General features: G+C 48.6%; 1 protein-coding gene across 2 annotated transcripts in view; it reads right to left on the reverse strand.

Annotated features, from left to right (window-relative positions):
• LOC144153701 (structural maintenance of chromosomes flexible hinge domain-containing protein 1-like) overlaps window positions 1–15,844 on the reverse strand; it is a 79,726-nt gene that overhangs the window by 37,955 nt on the left and 25,927 nt on the right. For both annotated transcript variants that reach the window (XM_077685382.1, XM_077685381.1), the window contains exons 21-24: window positions 15,198–15,342; window positions 4,051–4,150; window positions 3,840–3,912; window positions 2,649–2,791 (exon numbers count right to left, since the gene is read on the reverse strand). In XM_077685382.1, the coding sequence (XP_077541508.1) occupies window positions 2,649–2,791; window positions 3,840–3,912; window positions 4,051–4,150; window positions 15,198–15,342 (461 nt within the window). The remainder of the gene's footprint in view (window positions 1–2,648; window positions 2,792–3,839; window positions 3,913–4,050; window positions 4,151–15,197; window positions 15,343–15,844) is intronic.

Consider the following 15,844-nt stretch of genomic DNA (forward strand, 5'->3'; position numbering starts at 1 on the left):
TTCGCATCCAATGGTAATAAACAGTAATAGAAACAGAGTGCCTGGAATCACTGTAGAACTTTGGTCGCGGCCAGCTGCACGATGAGCTGACGAAATCCCGGCGCCTCCGCCGCCAACGATCGGGTCGTTCATTCTCGAGCAGAAGCTCCGCCCTCCGGCCCTCCGATTGGAGCAACGAGCCGGGCGAGCCGGGCGAGCCGGCGAAAAACGCCGGCAGTGCGGAAGCGGCAAACACAAACTCGTGACCTGTTTGAGTGTTGTTTATTTACACAATATCCTCGGGATGTCGATTGCGCGTGGTCCTCTGCTGGCTGCTCGGTTGCGTTTCGCACACTTTAAAATTGATTTTAAATATGTTCTAGGCTGTATTCGCCGCTGATATTTTGCAGATGATGTACCGTATTTACTCGCATAATCCTCGCACTTTTTTTTCGGAAAAGTCAATGCAAAGTTAGGGGTGCGAGAATTATGCGGGGAAAAAAAAAATCCCGTGCACAGTGTTGGCAATTTGCCTTATGCCAATCCCGCTAAATGTAGCGGTCGTTTTTTGTATATGTAAGCTCAGTGTTGCCAACAGCAGCTATTTCTATTAATTTTTTTATTTACAAAGTAAACAGTCTCCCGTCGATCAGCGATCGTGAAATTGCCACCTATGCTTTCTGGCGCACGCCCTATCTCGTCGTCGTCATGTGTGTGCCCTACTCCAGTAACGCACGTTGAAGTCGGTGACGCACGCCCTATCTCGTTGTCGTCATGTGTGTGCCCTACTCCAGTAACGCACGTTGAAGTCGGTGACGCAGAAGTGCCTGCCTGCGGCACGGTTGCCGTGTTCGATCGCGTACTCTATCGCTTTCAATTTGAAAGCGGCAGCGTAGCTGGAGTTCTTCCCCATGGCAAAGCGGCACCAAGCACAAAACAAAAAGATCAAAAAGTTCTCAAAATGGCAGCGAGCTATCCACCACTGACGCGAGTGACTCACTGACTGCTGCCGCTCAACGGCGGGAGCGGGACCACGACGGCGACACGACCACACGACAGCGGGATACGGGAACATCGTCTAGTTGCGCGCACGCGAAACCGGCTCAAGGACAGTGTGAGTAGCGTGTTATGGCGCCTGTTAGGGAGTAGCCATGCAGGTTGTTAGGGCGCCTGGATGGCCTTGGATACACAGCGCTCTCCACCGAACGGAGAGGCGGCGGACGAGGGCGCGCGTTGGAGAGCGCGTGCACCATGCGGGTTTCGCGAGCAGGCAACTTTCGCCGCTGCAAAGTTGGGGGTGCGAGGATTATGCGAGGAACCAAAAAAATCCAAGTTTTGGTGGCTCACATTAGGGGTGCGAGGATTACGCAAGTGCGAGGATTACGCGAGTAAATACGGTAAATGTGTTCCCACCAATCTATCTCCGAAGTTATCTCGCCTTCAAAATTTTGTGTCAGTGCCCCTTTAAGGGGATTTTTAGAGGACTACTGACACGAAAATTTCGAGTTCCACTTTTATTGCTTTTATCGATGCTTAATGGTCTGACGAACCCGAAACAGCACGTTAAATACTTGAGTGCGCGATAATTAGTTATATTGAACGGTCTGAAAATCGTCTGTTTCAATTTCCCGCGCTTTCAGCCCAAAAGGCGCATATGACAGAATCCCAGCATGACCTCACCGCTTTGTGCAGACGTCAAAACACTCCGGAGGGCGGAGGGGGGCGTTGTTTCGACTGCGCTGCCGCCAAAATTGAACGGCTGAGCTTCCTGAATGTGCTAGGCCTACCAATGCTGTGGAAATTCAATGACCGCTTTCAATAAAAGTCTTGATGGCGACTTCTATTGCAATTCCGGTCTATATTATTGCTTCCTTTCCCATGTGCGGAACTTTATTTTTGCCAATAGTGCCTTTCTGGGCAGAGGTTACGCCTGTAGCTCTGGCTACATGCACCCGTTTGTGAATGCGCCAGTGCCCAGTCACCGCGCGCGTGAAGTGACGTCACAAGTTTTTGACAAGTGCTAGCCGCGTCACTTCTTTTGGCTACACCGGGATGATGTCACGCTGATGTCCATTTGCTGAGCCCCGTTCCGCATACTGTTCTATCAGCGCGATAAATGAGATCAAATTAATGGTATGTTTCTCGTGTCGTGGGCTGCTCATATTTCGGCCAGGGTATTCTGTTGAGTGAAGGAAGCAAACTGTGCAATAATATTAACGCCAAAAATTGGCGTCAGTCCCCCTTTAAGCCTCATCCAAGGCTCTCTTTTTCAGGACAGAAGGAGAATAGATAGAATTAGAAGACAGAAAAAAAGGGGAATAGAAATTAGAAGACAGAATAGAGGGGAATAGAAAAGAAAAACAGGCGGCTCAAGTTTAGCTCTTGGAATGCATTAGGTGATGAAACAGATAAGCTGCATATAAATAAATACAACTTCGCTGAAAATTAATGTCGGCTGTTTGGGGGAACTTTTATACCTGCATCTTGCAAACAATCGAGTAGCAATTCATCCTACTGAAGCACTTCTCTCGTGCTTCAGGCTTTTGGCGAGATGACATCTGGCCAGATGACCAAAGTACGCGGTTATTCAGCAACCCCGCACTACAGGGACTCCCCCAGCTGGCGCTGGCATTGCCTCGACAGCAGCGAACGAAAGCGGGGCGGCTCACCTTGCACTGAATGACAAACTTGGACTCGCAGGTGTAGTTGCCGGCCATGTCGAGCACGGCCAGGTCAAAGCTGGGCGAGGAGCCGTTCTCAAACGTCAGCTGGTCCTCGCCCAGGGGCAGCACCTGCAGCTGGTGGGCAGGCCCTGGAAGCAAGCACGCATGCTGCACCAGGGGCAGCTACGGGGCAAGTGCGAATCGGGTGCATTCACCCTGTTCTCCCGCATATCATGGCTACAATAAATGTAGATACAGCAAACTCTCGTTACAGCAGAACTGCTTCATTTGAAGTGCGTTATGGCCCCCACTGCAGTGTACTGACAGCAAACTCTACGATTATAATAAAGCCAGTTTCCTGTTTCGAGGACCTCGTTACAATGAGGGCTTGTTGTGCGCCTAGTCTGATCTCACAGATTTCCAGAAAACTGAGGATTCTACACCTCTTGGTCACACTTGCGTTTTTGTGTCCAATCTGTGCACGCCTGCAGTGCCCTAAACCATACCTGCCAACCTAGCGACTTGGAAATTCGTAAAACCCGCGGTCCGGGGGGGGGGGGGGGGGGGGGGGGGGGGGGGGGGGCAGCACACTAATTTTTCACAAGTTTAAAAGGATTAACGCTCTGTGCCAAGCGTTCTCATGTTTTCGCAACCATAAGTGAAATTTGCAAGTCTTGAAGAGTAATGAGCAACAAGGTAGGAAGAGCAAATTCTGTCGTGTACGATTTTACAAACACGGTACAGTATTGTCGCGGCTTCGTGTCAATGCACTGCGAAGCACCTACCACGGTCATGCCACAGGTCGTAGTGCATTGGTTGCAGCAGTCATACGAAGAGCGACGTGAACACGGAGGTCCTAACCGGCCCCCGAATGACGCGCTCTAAACAGGCTGGTCGAGGTGGAAGCGAATTCCGGACATGGATGCGTAGCCCACCCCGAGAAGGCGAAAAAGTCGCAGCTTCTGCTGATGATGATAACAAGAGTACATATTGCTCTTTCGTGGCGGCGAAAGGTGGCACAGTGTCGTTTTAATGGATATTCTCTTTTTTTTTTTCGAAAATCAAAATATTTCCCGTAAAATTTCGGGCAAGATTCGTAAAATCGTAAGACTGGTCGAAATTCGTACATTTTACGGAAAATTCGGAAGAGTTGGCAGGTATGCCTAAACGCAAGCACAAGGCATGTACCAGACTTACCGGGAAGGAGGCGAATCTTCAGCGTTTGCGTGTGCTCCTCAATGCCAGGGATTTTCACGGTCAGGGTGAAACTCTTTGCAGTAAAGAAAACAGAGCTTTGGTTAACGTCCGCTGACCTTTGTCAGGCATGAAACAAAAACTGCTCCAAATGGAGGAGGAAACGAGACGGCTGCGGCACACAAGAGTGAGGAGAAAAAAGAAAGAGCCCCACCTTTCCCGAGTTGGACTCGACAGTTCCTTTGGCCACAATGCCCTTGATGACCAGCGAGTTGCCTTTCGCTTGGACACCCTCGTACGACAGCTCAAGGCCACTGCACACGAGAAGGGAGGAAATGAGCACTGCCTCCACAATTCTGCACATTGGCTGGTTACCTGGCCAGAGCACAGTGTTACGAACAACCTGAACTGCAGCCACACCAGTTTATAGGCAGGTGCATTACAGCATTAACAGCTGAAACAGATTTGGGAGCAGTTTTTGGAGCAGTAAAATCTTGATTTCACAGCAGGAGAACCTCAGTTTGGACGACATTTAATACGTCATCTTAGGAGCCCAAAACAATCAAATTTGTAGCCACTACGGCGGAAAAGTACACTTCTTAATCCGTTTGGAGTACAAATATAACTAGAGTAGCCTTCACGGAACATTTTTTTAACAGCGTATCACAAGGTACAAACTGCAATACCTTCTTGCAAATTTCTTATTGATCTTATTTTATTGATGCTGCAAGCATACACAACATAGGGGGTCATTAAAATATTGAATTAAAAAATGCCCCAATCATAAGGTGCTTTTATGATCATATGAACACTAAAATCATTTTTGTAATCCCAGACTGCATTGTATGAACGAGTGTAGAGCTACGGCAAAAGTTGGGCAAAGTGAGGTGATGGTCGTTGCACCTCACCAGCCCTCCCATTTCAACCTCTGAGGCACATGTTCACCCCGACCTCGCCTTTAGCATTAAATTTAACTTCACATACATCAATTATTATTAACCACGTACAATAGTAACCGGTCCTGCTATCGGGCACTGCCCGAACACGTCGCAGCAATATAGCGCGTGCCGCGACTTGCGTGCAACCGTTCCATTTCCGAGGCTAGCTGTCAAATACAGTCGAACACGGATATATCAAACACGGGTATATCGAATTATTGTCTATATCGAACTCATAAATTATCCCCTTGAAAATTCTTTGTAAAAGTATAGGAATTCGTACTTCTATATTGAACCGCATTTTTCCCGACATTGGTTATATCGAACGCCGCGCGAGCTGGAAGGTGCTCTTCGGCGGTCGCTGCACCCCCAATTGAGGTTGGTGAGGATATAGAGGAATTCGCGGGCAAGGCGAAGGCTGGCTCGCAAAACTAGTCCCCCCTACTGGAACGAATTTGCGCTTGCCCAGTCGGGCCCCGCTACCGGCCGCCGTAGCGTTAGCGGACGGAGCACGGTATGCTAAATCTCTCTAGGCACACAAGCCCGAACGCTCGGAAAATGTGACAGTGCGAGGTAGGGATGCCCCGAATGCGCACATCCTTTTTGTTTATTTTTTTTTTTTTTCCGGCTGCGTACGTTCCCCGGCTTGCCGAAAAAGAGTTTTGTTTTCTCTCTCTCTGGGTCTGTCTTCCCCCGATGTCGTCTCGGGAAAGGGAAGAGGGAACGAAGGCGCTGGCGGCCTCCTTCTTTTGCATTTTGCTGCTGTTGCTGCTGTTTGGCGAGTTGTCCCGCACCTTTCGGAGATCACTGTTTCTCTCGGAGATGACCATCGCGAGCGCTTGGAATTGTTACCTTCAAAGTTCTTGTGGTACGTGCGCGCTGTTCTTTTGCGTGCGTGTTGTGCGTGGTGCACGAAGGCGCAGCGTACTGCTGGAATTTTCTAGTTGTGCAGCCTCGAGAAGATCGAGACCAGCGTCTTTAATTTCATTTCCAGGACGAAGAAGCAGGCGATTTTTTTTTCACGGAAATAAAGCGTCCTGTTGCGTTCTGAGTGCGGAATTAGTTGTCATTCTTGAATGCGACGATCGGCAAGTGATCGTTCGCCATAGGTGAGGTCTCAGAGCCCATATTTTTTATATCGAATTTTTCATATATCGAACTATTTCGCGATCCCCTTGGAGTTCGATATATCCGTGTTCGACTGTACAGCCATAATACTCCAGCGTTTTATAACATCGCAATTACTCTAAAAGCTTCATGAACCCTGATAACAAACGCAGGCACCGCATATGACACACTCAAGGACGAACCACGGTGAAGACATGGGCACCACCACATTGTTTTTAATAATTTCCGTCTTTTGAGCCGCACAACTTCCCTTACTATATGGCACACGTTCTCAAGCATTATCCCCCAGTAATGTCACTGTTCAGTACCCCAACCAATAATATGACAACACAGGAACCCAGCCACCCACATAACCTAAACAAGAAACAATATCGGCGAAGCGCACTGAACGCTTGAATAGTCCTAACCTTTTGTCTTGAAGCGCTTGAAGTGAGCAGCAGCCATTTCACACACAAAACATGCTTTTTGTTGGCATAGCGACACCCATTAGGAAGACCGTTTTAGCGAACCTTGCAAGAGATGGAATCGCGCTTTAGAAGTTATTGTTTGCTTTGTTCCACCATCTTCCTTTTTCTACCTCTTGTGCATTTATGAGAGCAAAAATAAAAGAGGTGTCCGGAAGGCGCAAGATGAAAGCTCAGCTGACCTAATAATATAAAGATCATATCACCACCATCTCCGCTAAAAACTGCACCACCTACAGAAAATTATGTTGTCAACTCCGTCTTTTTCACCTTTGAAATTGAAACGAGGGCCAAAATCCTTAGTTTACAGTCTGTTTGGGAGCAGTTTGGCACCATTTTTGCAATTTTCATGCTTTTGGAGCTGCCCGGAGCAGAAAAACGGCACTGTATCAAAATTTCGCAATATGCGCAGCTGTCTCACGTGAACCCGCATTAAACATACACGTTAAGTGGTTTATTTGCAAGTTTCCTAATTCTATGAATTCAGTGTGTATAAATCGGGCACAATTTTTAATGTTTACTCGAGGAAAATCTGGTTTTTATCAATGTGTTTCAAAAATTACGCTTCTATTTTCAGAAACAAGAAAAGTTCAGCCACCTTCACAACTGAGATGCAAAGACTGAGGAAACAGCGGACCTGGACGTCCTTACTAGCTTTAGCATAGCCTTTTCTATAGCTTTCAAGTTCCATTTTCTACAGCATTGATCTGGATTTTCTATCGTTCTAACGTGGCTCTTCATTGGCTTTAAAGGGACACTGAAGTGAATTTGTCAAGCTCCCGTTTTTGCTTGCACTGCGTAGACTGGCTCAAATTAGCACACTTTTCATCGTTTATCCGGTTGACAAATCGGTAATTATTTTACAAAGTGCGAAAGAAGAAAAACTACCATGCGCGGTTTGCGGCGGCCGCACCAACTAAAGCTGTGACGTTAGGAGGAGCGGGCACCGTGATTGGACGATGCCCAAGGTGAGCAACCAAACAAGTTTCGGTTTCGGTTCTGTAAAACACAACCGTTGGCGTTGTTGGATGGTCATTCTCAATAACTCAGTAATCATCGTACCGCGCTTCTGCCATGTTGTCAGCTGTAAAAATGCATAAAGATAAGCCTCCCAGGACGGCTTGGAATCATAGCATTCACTAGCCGAGACCTACGCAGTACATGAACGCCCTCCGCGTACCCGCAGACGCCCAAATGTCATGCGCTTTTCCCCCATATTTCGAGCTTGCCTCCCTCATGCCTGTATCGTAAAAAGCGTGTTCGCACCAGGCCAAGGGTCTGTTCATTCTGGCCTGTGCCCACTGCCTGCAAGCAGTCGGTGCTTATGGCAACAGCACGCCAACGAGAACTCGCTAGCGCGCCAGTGCCAGCCTGCGCGCGTACTGTGAACTAGTTCGTGGAGCCATGAACGTTGCGGCCCAAAAAAAGGTGCACTCAGTATAGAAAACATCGGCGGAAAACGAAAAAGTTAACTTATATATAAAAAAAAAAAACGTACCCGCGGGGATTCGAACTCATGACTTGCAAAATGCTTACGGTGACATACCTAGCCACCTAGCACCCCAGGCCACGGGCCAGCTCTGCTGGTCTTGGTAATATAGGGTATACATTGTACAACCAGTTTACACTTTTATTTAGTTTTGGCATTTCAAGCAGCTTAGGTGACTATTTGTTGTATTGCGCTCGTGCAGTAAGCGTCGCCGGGTTTCCACAATAGCTCACGTCTAGCAATTGCATTTCATAGACGGAAAAGCGTTCGCAGATGCGTAGTCGTGCTGCTGACCGCTGTGCTTGTTCGCCCAGCGCAAAAAAGTGCTTCCCGCACCCTAGTTTTACGCTGTACAGTAAAAATATCAGTTGATTTTATTTCCTTAGTACCTATATTGACTTCGCTGACTCTTCTCCCGCCTTCAAGAGGCCTTATATTTTCCTACTGGCGTACCAGTCAGCGAAGCGTCGCATGTGCGCTTGTGTGAAGCGACCTTGACTTGGAGCTAGATACAGTGTACAAACTAACCAAGTAAAGAAAGGCCCATTCTTCCATTCACAAACGTGTCCTGGCTTCATTTCAACTGAGCGAACGAATTGCGACGACCCGTCGGCGGCCGGCGGACGAAACACTGGGCCGACTGACTCTGTCTGAAGGCCGGGGAGCCGTGCAGTAGCGCAGCCAATTGCGAGCTCGGCTCCTCTCGACGTCACACGAAAACGCCGCAGAAAATGGGCGAGCGTAAAGAGAAGAGGACAGCATTTTCGAATTAATTTTTCTACTAAATAAAATCGCGTAAACGCGCCCAGGGTGGTCGAAACATGGCCTGGGGACTCCGGACTACAATTTGCACAAGTAATCCCGCAATGTTTACATATCACTTCAGTGTCCCTTTAACGTGGCTTTTTTTATAGCTGTTAACTTGGCCTTTTCTATAGCTGTTAACTTAGCCTATTCTAAAGCTTTAACTTGACTCTTCTTTAGCTTTATATTGGCTGTTCGCCACCTTTGACTTGGCCTTTTTTATGGCCTTTTAATTAACTTGGCTTTTCAGTAGCTTCCCCCCAGACCCATCCCAACGAGATTCCTTTCTTCTATTAAAGCTGCTGCTAATGCCGATAGTGAGGACCACCAGCTCTGCAGATGCCTCAGTCTTCGCACCTCAATTGCAAACGTGGCAAAATTTTTGAGCGTTGGCAGTCCTCGCCCTGAATTCCGAATCTTCTCGAAGCCGTTTGACACGCTCACGATTGGCTTCCCGCTTCCTTTGCCAACGCTCGGCCTCTTCCTCGGGAAAGAGCACTTTTCTAGGTCTGCCCACCTTATCGGTAGATCGGGCACTGATGCTGCCGAGCGCACGCCGCCTCTCTCAACTAGAACACCTGCAAGCCAGAGCTTAAAGGGGTCCTGAAATACCTTCCGCCGATGCATGGATGTACATGTAACCAAATAAAGCAATGTATTAGCTATCTCCTCCCACCAGAATTTTGTTAAAGCGATGAGTATTAGCTGAGAAATCGTAAATCAAAAACCGCGCATTATCGTCGCTCCGAGTTTCCTCCTCCTTTCGACTACTCTCCGCTGTTGACGGCGCGCGAGCCTTCCCTCCCGTGATGCTGCGCTCCGCGGTGGTGACGTACTTCTGCTATTGCGTTGCTCACACTGCCGTCTGCTACGGGCAAGCTTTGTTGACACCTTGAATCATGCACTCCGCTCAAGGCTGGAAAAGCGAACGAAAAACCTGGCCGCATGTGTGCAGCGGCCTGGCCTTGCCCTTTCGCGGTGTACGTTGCTGTCTTATTTTGCGGTGGTGGTAATTCCTGCCGGCGGCATGTGAAGGAGACATTTTAAACCGATACAGAACCCGTGCACAAAACGCTTCAATCATGTGACCAGTTCAGCTTGGGGCGACGTGTGGTGGAGAGCGGCAACGTTGGCAAAACATATGCAAAATATGCTCCGGCGCGGCTCTGAGCTTTCTAGCGCTGGAGCGAGCGCCATTTCTTTGACAATCTCAAACATCGGTTGCCTTGGCAACAAGGCACAAACCGCCCCAGAAGTCAGTTACGGTTGCGTGATCCCGGTTCAGCTCGGGACCCCATCTCGCGACATGTGGGCACTGCAGGCATACCACTCACTCCCATTGGGAAGTGCGAGATGCGTTTGGCATTACAGGAGGCGACGGTGTGTGTTGTGGGCGCCTTTGTTTCGCGATGAAATGCGACGTTGTGCTTCTGCGGGTGGATAGTGCTTCCCATGTTCTGGATTATCTTTCTCGAGCGACGTACGACTCAACCTCGCATGGGGTATGTGCAGTGTGCGTGGCTAAAAGCCATCTCGGCTTGTGCGCCAGAGTTAAGTGACTTGCTGTTCGTCCCCGCAAACCGCGCCCGAGGTGAGTGCCGAATTTACGACGGGCAGAAGGAGGCAACCCATCATCTCTCAATCGTGGTTCAGACTTTCAACGCATGTTGTGACGTTGTGTTCGTTAGAAACGCATCTCTGGATTGTTTTGAAGTTGAATAAAATGTATGCGTCAAACCCGGGCATTCGGCTCAGGGAGTTTGCTGCGATTGCACGAAAGAAGTGCCACGAGGCTTCAACGCTTTTTATATGGAACGTACTCAGGTAAGAGAATATCCATGTCGTGTTATGGCCGTAATGCATTCAATACAAACTGTTAAGCGTTTGTTTACACTTGTTTCGTTTGTCGTAAAATGTCCAAGCACCCCGGCACTACGCTAGCAGATCAGCCGGCGAGCCGACGCTGAGCAGACGACTCAGCTCTTTGCCGGAAGTGCGTGAAAAAGCAGCCCAATAGCAGGATGTCTAGCTCATGACATACATATGGGAATCGGTGATGTAGACATGTGAAGATGGCGGCGTCCAAAAACACGAAGGGAAGGGTGAGAAAAAAGCGACAAACTTTGCAACAAAAGTGTGAGCTTTCCACTGCGCGTAAAAGAGTAATACTTGGTACAGATGACGTTGACGACCCAATCTAACGATTGCGCTACTTCATTTAGTGTGCTCAAAACGCCTTTCAGGGCCCCTTTAAGTCATCACTAGGCGCAGCCCATGCCTGACGTGCGCCTCCCCACCCAAACATCTGCGCTGTGCCACGCACTCCCCACACCTCCTCATCGGCTCCTTGCCTCCTCGCCACATCCCCTCACACTTCCCGGCCTAGCATTTTCCTCCATGCTGCGACGAGTCTTGAGCGACACCCGGCCCAGCTTTCCACTCCCTAAATGTGCTCGCTGGCTCCTTGCCTTCTCGCAAACTTGTCCTCACACTGATTTCTGGCCTAGCATTTTCCTCCTCCAATTTGCTGCACCAAGTTTCAAGCGACGCCAGGCACAGATGAAACTCAAGCTCGAACAGCTCTGCTGTCAAAAAATTTCGTTCAGCACCATTGTAAACTTCTAAGATGCAAAAAGCTTTGATGTGAACAACGTATAGATGGTATTCACTGAATAGTTTAGCTGTCAATTTCTTTGCTTGGCAACACTGGAAACGCCCACAGTCATGGCACAGGCTGTGCCACTTTGCCCGCACGCCGCAGGAAAAAAAAAAAAAAAAAAAAAAACTATTTTGTGGGAAGTTTCTACGCAAACCTGGGTTTATCAACTAGACAAGTACATTGTAACCGATATCACGAGTGGTTTTGGAAGAGTAGTATGAGCTTTGGGCGGCGCCTGCCCCTTTGTACGACCCTGCATTTGATTGCACAAAAATATTTCACCCTCGCCTTTTCCCTTGATGACCTGGCGGCCCAAACGTGGAGGGTTGGTTGCCGGCCGCGGCCCTATATCCACCCCCTTCCCCCAAGCCCACCTGTTGTTTAAGTGGATAGAAGGAAAGTATGTTTACTCTATATAAAGACACCAATTTCCCAAATACACACATCAGCATTTCTTCCTCTGAAAATACAATTGCGTTTTCAACTACAAAGCACGAGTTTAAATGGCTGAAATGACGCATTGACGCTTCATATGGTAGTTTGACAGTTCAACCAAAAGTTTTGTTTTGGATTCGTGAATATGATACAAAAACCTTCGCCTTCTTAAACAACCAGACAAAAAAAAAAAAAAAAAGACCCACCAACTAGCCTGCCGAGATTTGAACCCACGACATTGCTCAAGTGAGTCCAAGACTTTATTCCACGACACAATGGGCGGTTGCGCCGACATAACATTTTATACTAGATAGAGACCCACCCTTTGTGTCAAATCAATGTTTTCTGCTTGATTTCAAAGATCCATGGCTCGTTAACTGAACATTTCTTGAAGAATAGTTGCGCAGTAAGATTCCATGAAGTCCCCACCATAGCTGATCTCTCCAGATATGGTGGGGACTGTTTTGGCTGCGACTGCAATTTTGCCCTGCGGGAATAATAATGCTTGCCATGCTTTTGTCTTACGCTTTACGCCAAAACATTTGGTCGATACTGATTTCTTATTACCGTATAAACTGGTACATAGGTCGAGTTTTTTTCCAAAAAAATCTGCACAAAAGTCACCCCTCGTCTTATATAGCAGTCATTGGCAGAATGTAAATGTAAACCAACGTTGCGACCTGTCGACACTCAGCAGACAACACTTCGCTTCGCCAGAAGTGCAAGAAAAACATAATGGAAGATGGCAGAGTCCTAAAACACGCAGGAAAGGGTAGGAACGCGACAACAAACTTTGCAACGAAAGAGTGAGCTATCCACTGCACGTGAAAATGTTATACTTTGCACAGATGACGTTGACCACCCAATCTAGCAATTGCGCTTGTTCATTTAGTGTGCTCAAAATGCCCTTCAGGACCCCTGTAAGTAGCGCCAGAGTCCTTCAATGATTTTCTGGTCATGAAACTCCTGCGTAACGCTATGGGAGAGCTTCACATTTGAACCAAAGCTGTCGCGCGGCGGCGCTGCGAGTCCAGCGAAGGCGGCTTGGGCGGCTGCAGCTGCAACGGCAGTGGCGTTGGGTCGCGATGTTGTGGTGGTTTTTGTTGTGCGGTATACCTTTGTTCACTCATCGTGAAGGGCAAACCATGCAAACTACGATGCCTGTGCTGCGTGCCTGGTTGCTGCTCTAGCTATCGATGCACATAGGAAAATACTTCGCTGTTCGGCTTTCCTAGGGACCGCAAACTCCACGACAGGTGGAAGCAAGACGGGCGGTTTCAGTTTCACGTGGAAGCACATGCGTGTGTGCGAGAAACCTTGTTAATCAAGATGATGGGCTCATAATAAGCGGCCAATTTGTGTATGTCCAGCGTGAGAAGACCAAGCTCCACCTTGGCGTCATCTCCCCGATATTTGAAAACCCGCCGGCGTATCTGACGAATCTGGAGACACAGTCGCAGTCACAGAGTAAACCCACTAGTGCAATGACCTTTGTTGTCGCCCAGGAACGAAGAAATGGGAGCTACTGTATTTGTTGTTGTCTTCTATGATATTTGTAAGATGACGCTCATTTCCCGCACAAACTTATGTAGCTAAACACTTGTACAGCCCAGCCGTGGTCAGCTTGTGTAGCCTCTTCTGCACTCGCTTGGAAGAAGAAGAAACACGTTTATTTCTCAGCACAGTTAGCTGACAATGGTGCCCGTCATTTTGGCGGTGACCAGTGAAGCTTGAGCCTCCTGGTCTGGGCAGCGCAGCGCCTCCTCGCACTAATCCCATGTGGTTATTTTCGGATGGAGATCTCTCGGGCATCCCCACATAATAAGCTGAAGGGTGCCGAGAGACTGGCAGGCAGTACAGTGAGGTGAAAGGTATAGGGCTAGCTGAATTAGGTGCAATTTAGCGGGACTGGGAAATGTGTCTGTTGGTAAAAGACGCCATGTGTGTTCTTGATGGATGGTGAGTTGTGACTGCGCCAGGGGGTAGACACGGCGAGAGAGGCAGTAATGGGTGGTAATCTCATAGTACGTGATCATCTGGTCTCCAGCAGATCTGGCGCCATGGTAGGGGAGTGAGCTGGGCCCGGCTCGGATGTCAAGCCATACTGTGGGCAACTTCATTCCCCTCCAGGCCGCGTGCGCCGGAGCCCAGATGGTTTCGACAGGGGACGTTGGGGGTGCTTGTCAGAGAATTTTGCACACGTTTGGAAGCTTCCTGTCATCTGTGTTGTGCACCCAAAATCTGCAGTGGCCACATTTTGATAATCCAATCAGTTATTTCGACTTCTGAAAAGCCTGGCAGCTGTGCCTGCAAGTTCTTTTTTAACTTGACCTTTGGGTGGGTGGGCGGAAGGCGCTCTGCATGTACGCTTTTATCTGTTAGACACCCTACCTATGCGCTCAGCGTAGCAGTCACCCAAGGCTGTAATGTCTACCCCCCCACCTCTCAACACTGTGCACCCATTATGTTGCTTTCATTTCTTTAGCGTTTTTTTTTTTGCTGCGTGTGCTCAATTTGCAACTGTAGATTACTATTATTGTATTGCTTACCTATAAGTAACGCAGATGCAGCGCTAAACCAACATGCTAAGAGGCTGGGTTTCTATACCTATTTGCTCAGCGCAGCAGGCCACCCGTGGCTGTATACCACTTTAATTCACGCGATAGTTAGCTTGTACAATCTAAGCGACAAATCAAAGGCTAGCCAAAACCGAAGGTGCCAAATGTCCTCCCTCCCGCAGCGAAAACGTAGCCGTGCCTGTCACAATTACCGAACACCGCAACATGCCTCCGTAACACGCGTGGCCTTGCCTCTATCTCGCAGCTAAGCTACGCGACAGTAACTGACACAAAAATGTGCATAGTTTGCTCGCGTTTTTACCGGTGGAAATGAAGAGCAGAAGAACGTAGGCAGTGTGTTGCCGATGGAGAAACGGCTGGCCAGAAAGCACCACGGAAGGTTGGCGCACCCTTCTCATTGACAGGGGCGACCCTAGTGGCAGCTTTTGTCCCTGAATGAAACTTCGACCGGAGTTTCGTGACCAGAAAAGCATTGAAAAACTCTGGTAGCGCTTAGGTTTCGGGCTGATAAGTTCGCCAAAAGGTGCCCTTTCAGCAAAGGTTCAGTTCTTGAAATACTTAAGGCACCGAAAAGTGTCAGAGGGCAGAAGTGATACTTCAGGTAGGTTTGTGACTACGGGAGTAAGGACCAATCAAAAAGTGCTTCCGGTCAAGATCGCAAATTCATGGAGAATTCACAAAGTTGAGAATAGGACCCCATAAACACATTTTGGGGCCCTGTTCTTGAAAGTTCACTTCAGGGGGGCGGGGCTAATGGGAAAATCGAGATTTACCCGGTAACAGGAAACTTTAAATATACAGTGTAAGTCCAAGTGGGGCCATAAATAAAAAAGGCAACGTAGAAAAGCAAGGCCAAGAAACTTGCTTTGCCCTCAGCTCTGGCTTGAGGTCTGGTGATGGCTTGGTTGCATTGCCAAACTTGTCCAGGAAGTCAAGTGGGATCTGGAATGGTGTCCCAACACGGAACGGCCCTTCCAGGTAGCCCACGTTGAATTTGTCTGGTGAGGCCTCTGCAGTGGAGTGATCGAAAAGCACCATGTCCAAGATGGAGTTTACAATGCCCACTCACCCTGATGCCATGTGCTAACAAGGCTCCCCACTGAACCACACATGCATGGGATCAAGACTGCTACCCTTGACTTGGCCGCACAACCTCTTGGCAACTCAGCCACTTCGGGTTTCCTTTGGCAGGCTGCTTGGTTCCCGATCAGAGCACAAGTAAAACAGGTCAAAGCAAACAAAATTCAAGCGCACACTTGCACTCCATTTGCAGAAAAGCATGCTGTGTGCTGAATTGTAAGAGTGGCTATTGCACTGCTCAGTTGACATTTCCCCATTACGAGCCCCTATTCTGAAGCAGCAAACCCTGTGGTGCTATTGTGTTAACGCCGGCTAGGCCTTACATAAGCCGTCACTACCAGGCTTGGCTTCTGTCAGAACTGCCTTTGTACGCAGTGTTGCACCCAGGAGCTCTGACAGGAAGCGCGTCGCCCTGCAGGCGAATGAGTAAAA

The sequence above is a fragment of the Haemaphysalis longicornis genome, unplaced genomic scaffold, assembly GCF_048455015.1.
Source record: "Haemaphysalis longicornis isolate Haplotype H1 unplaced genomic scaffold, Haemaphysalis longicornis Haplotype H1 scaffold_9, whole genome shotgun sequence".
Lineage (NCBI taxonomy): Eukaryota > Metazoa > Arthropoda > Arachnida > Ixodida > Ixodidae > Haemaphysalis > Haemaphysalis longicornis.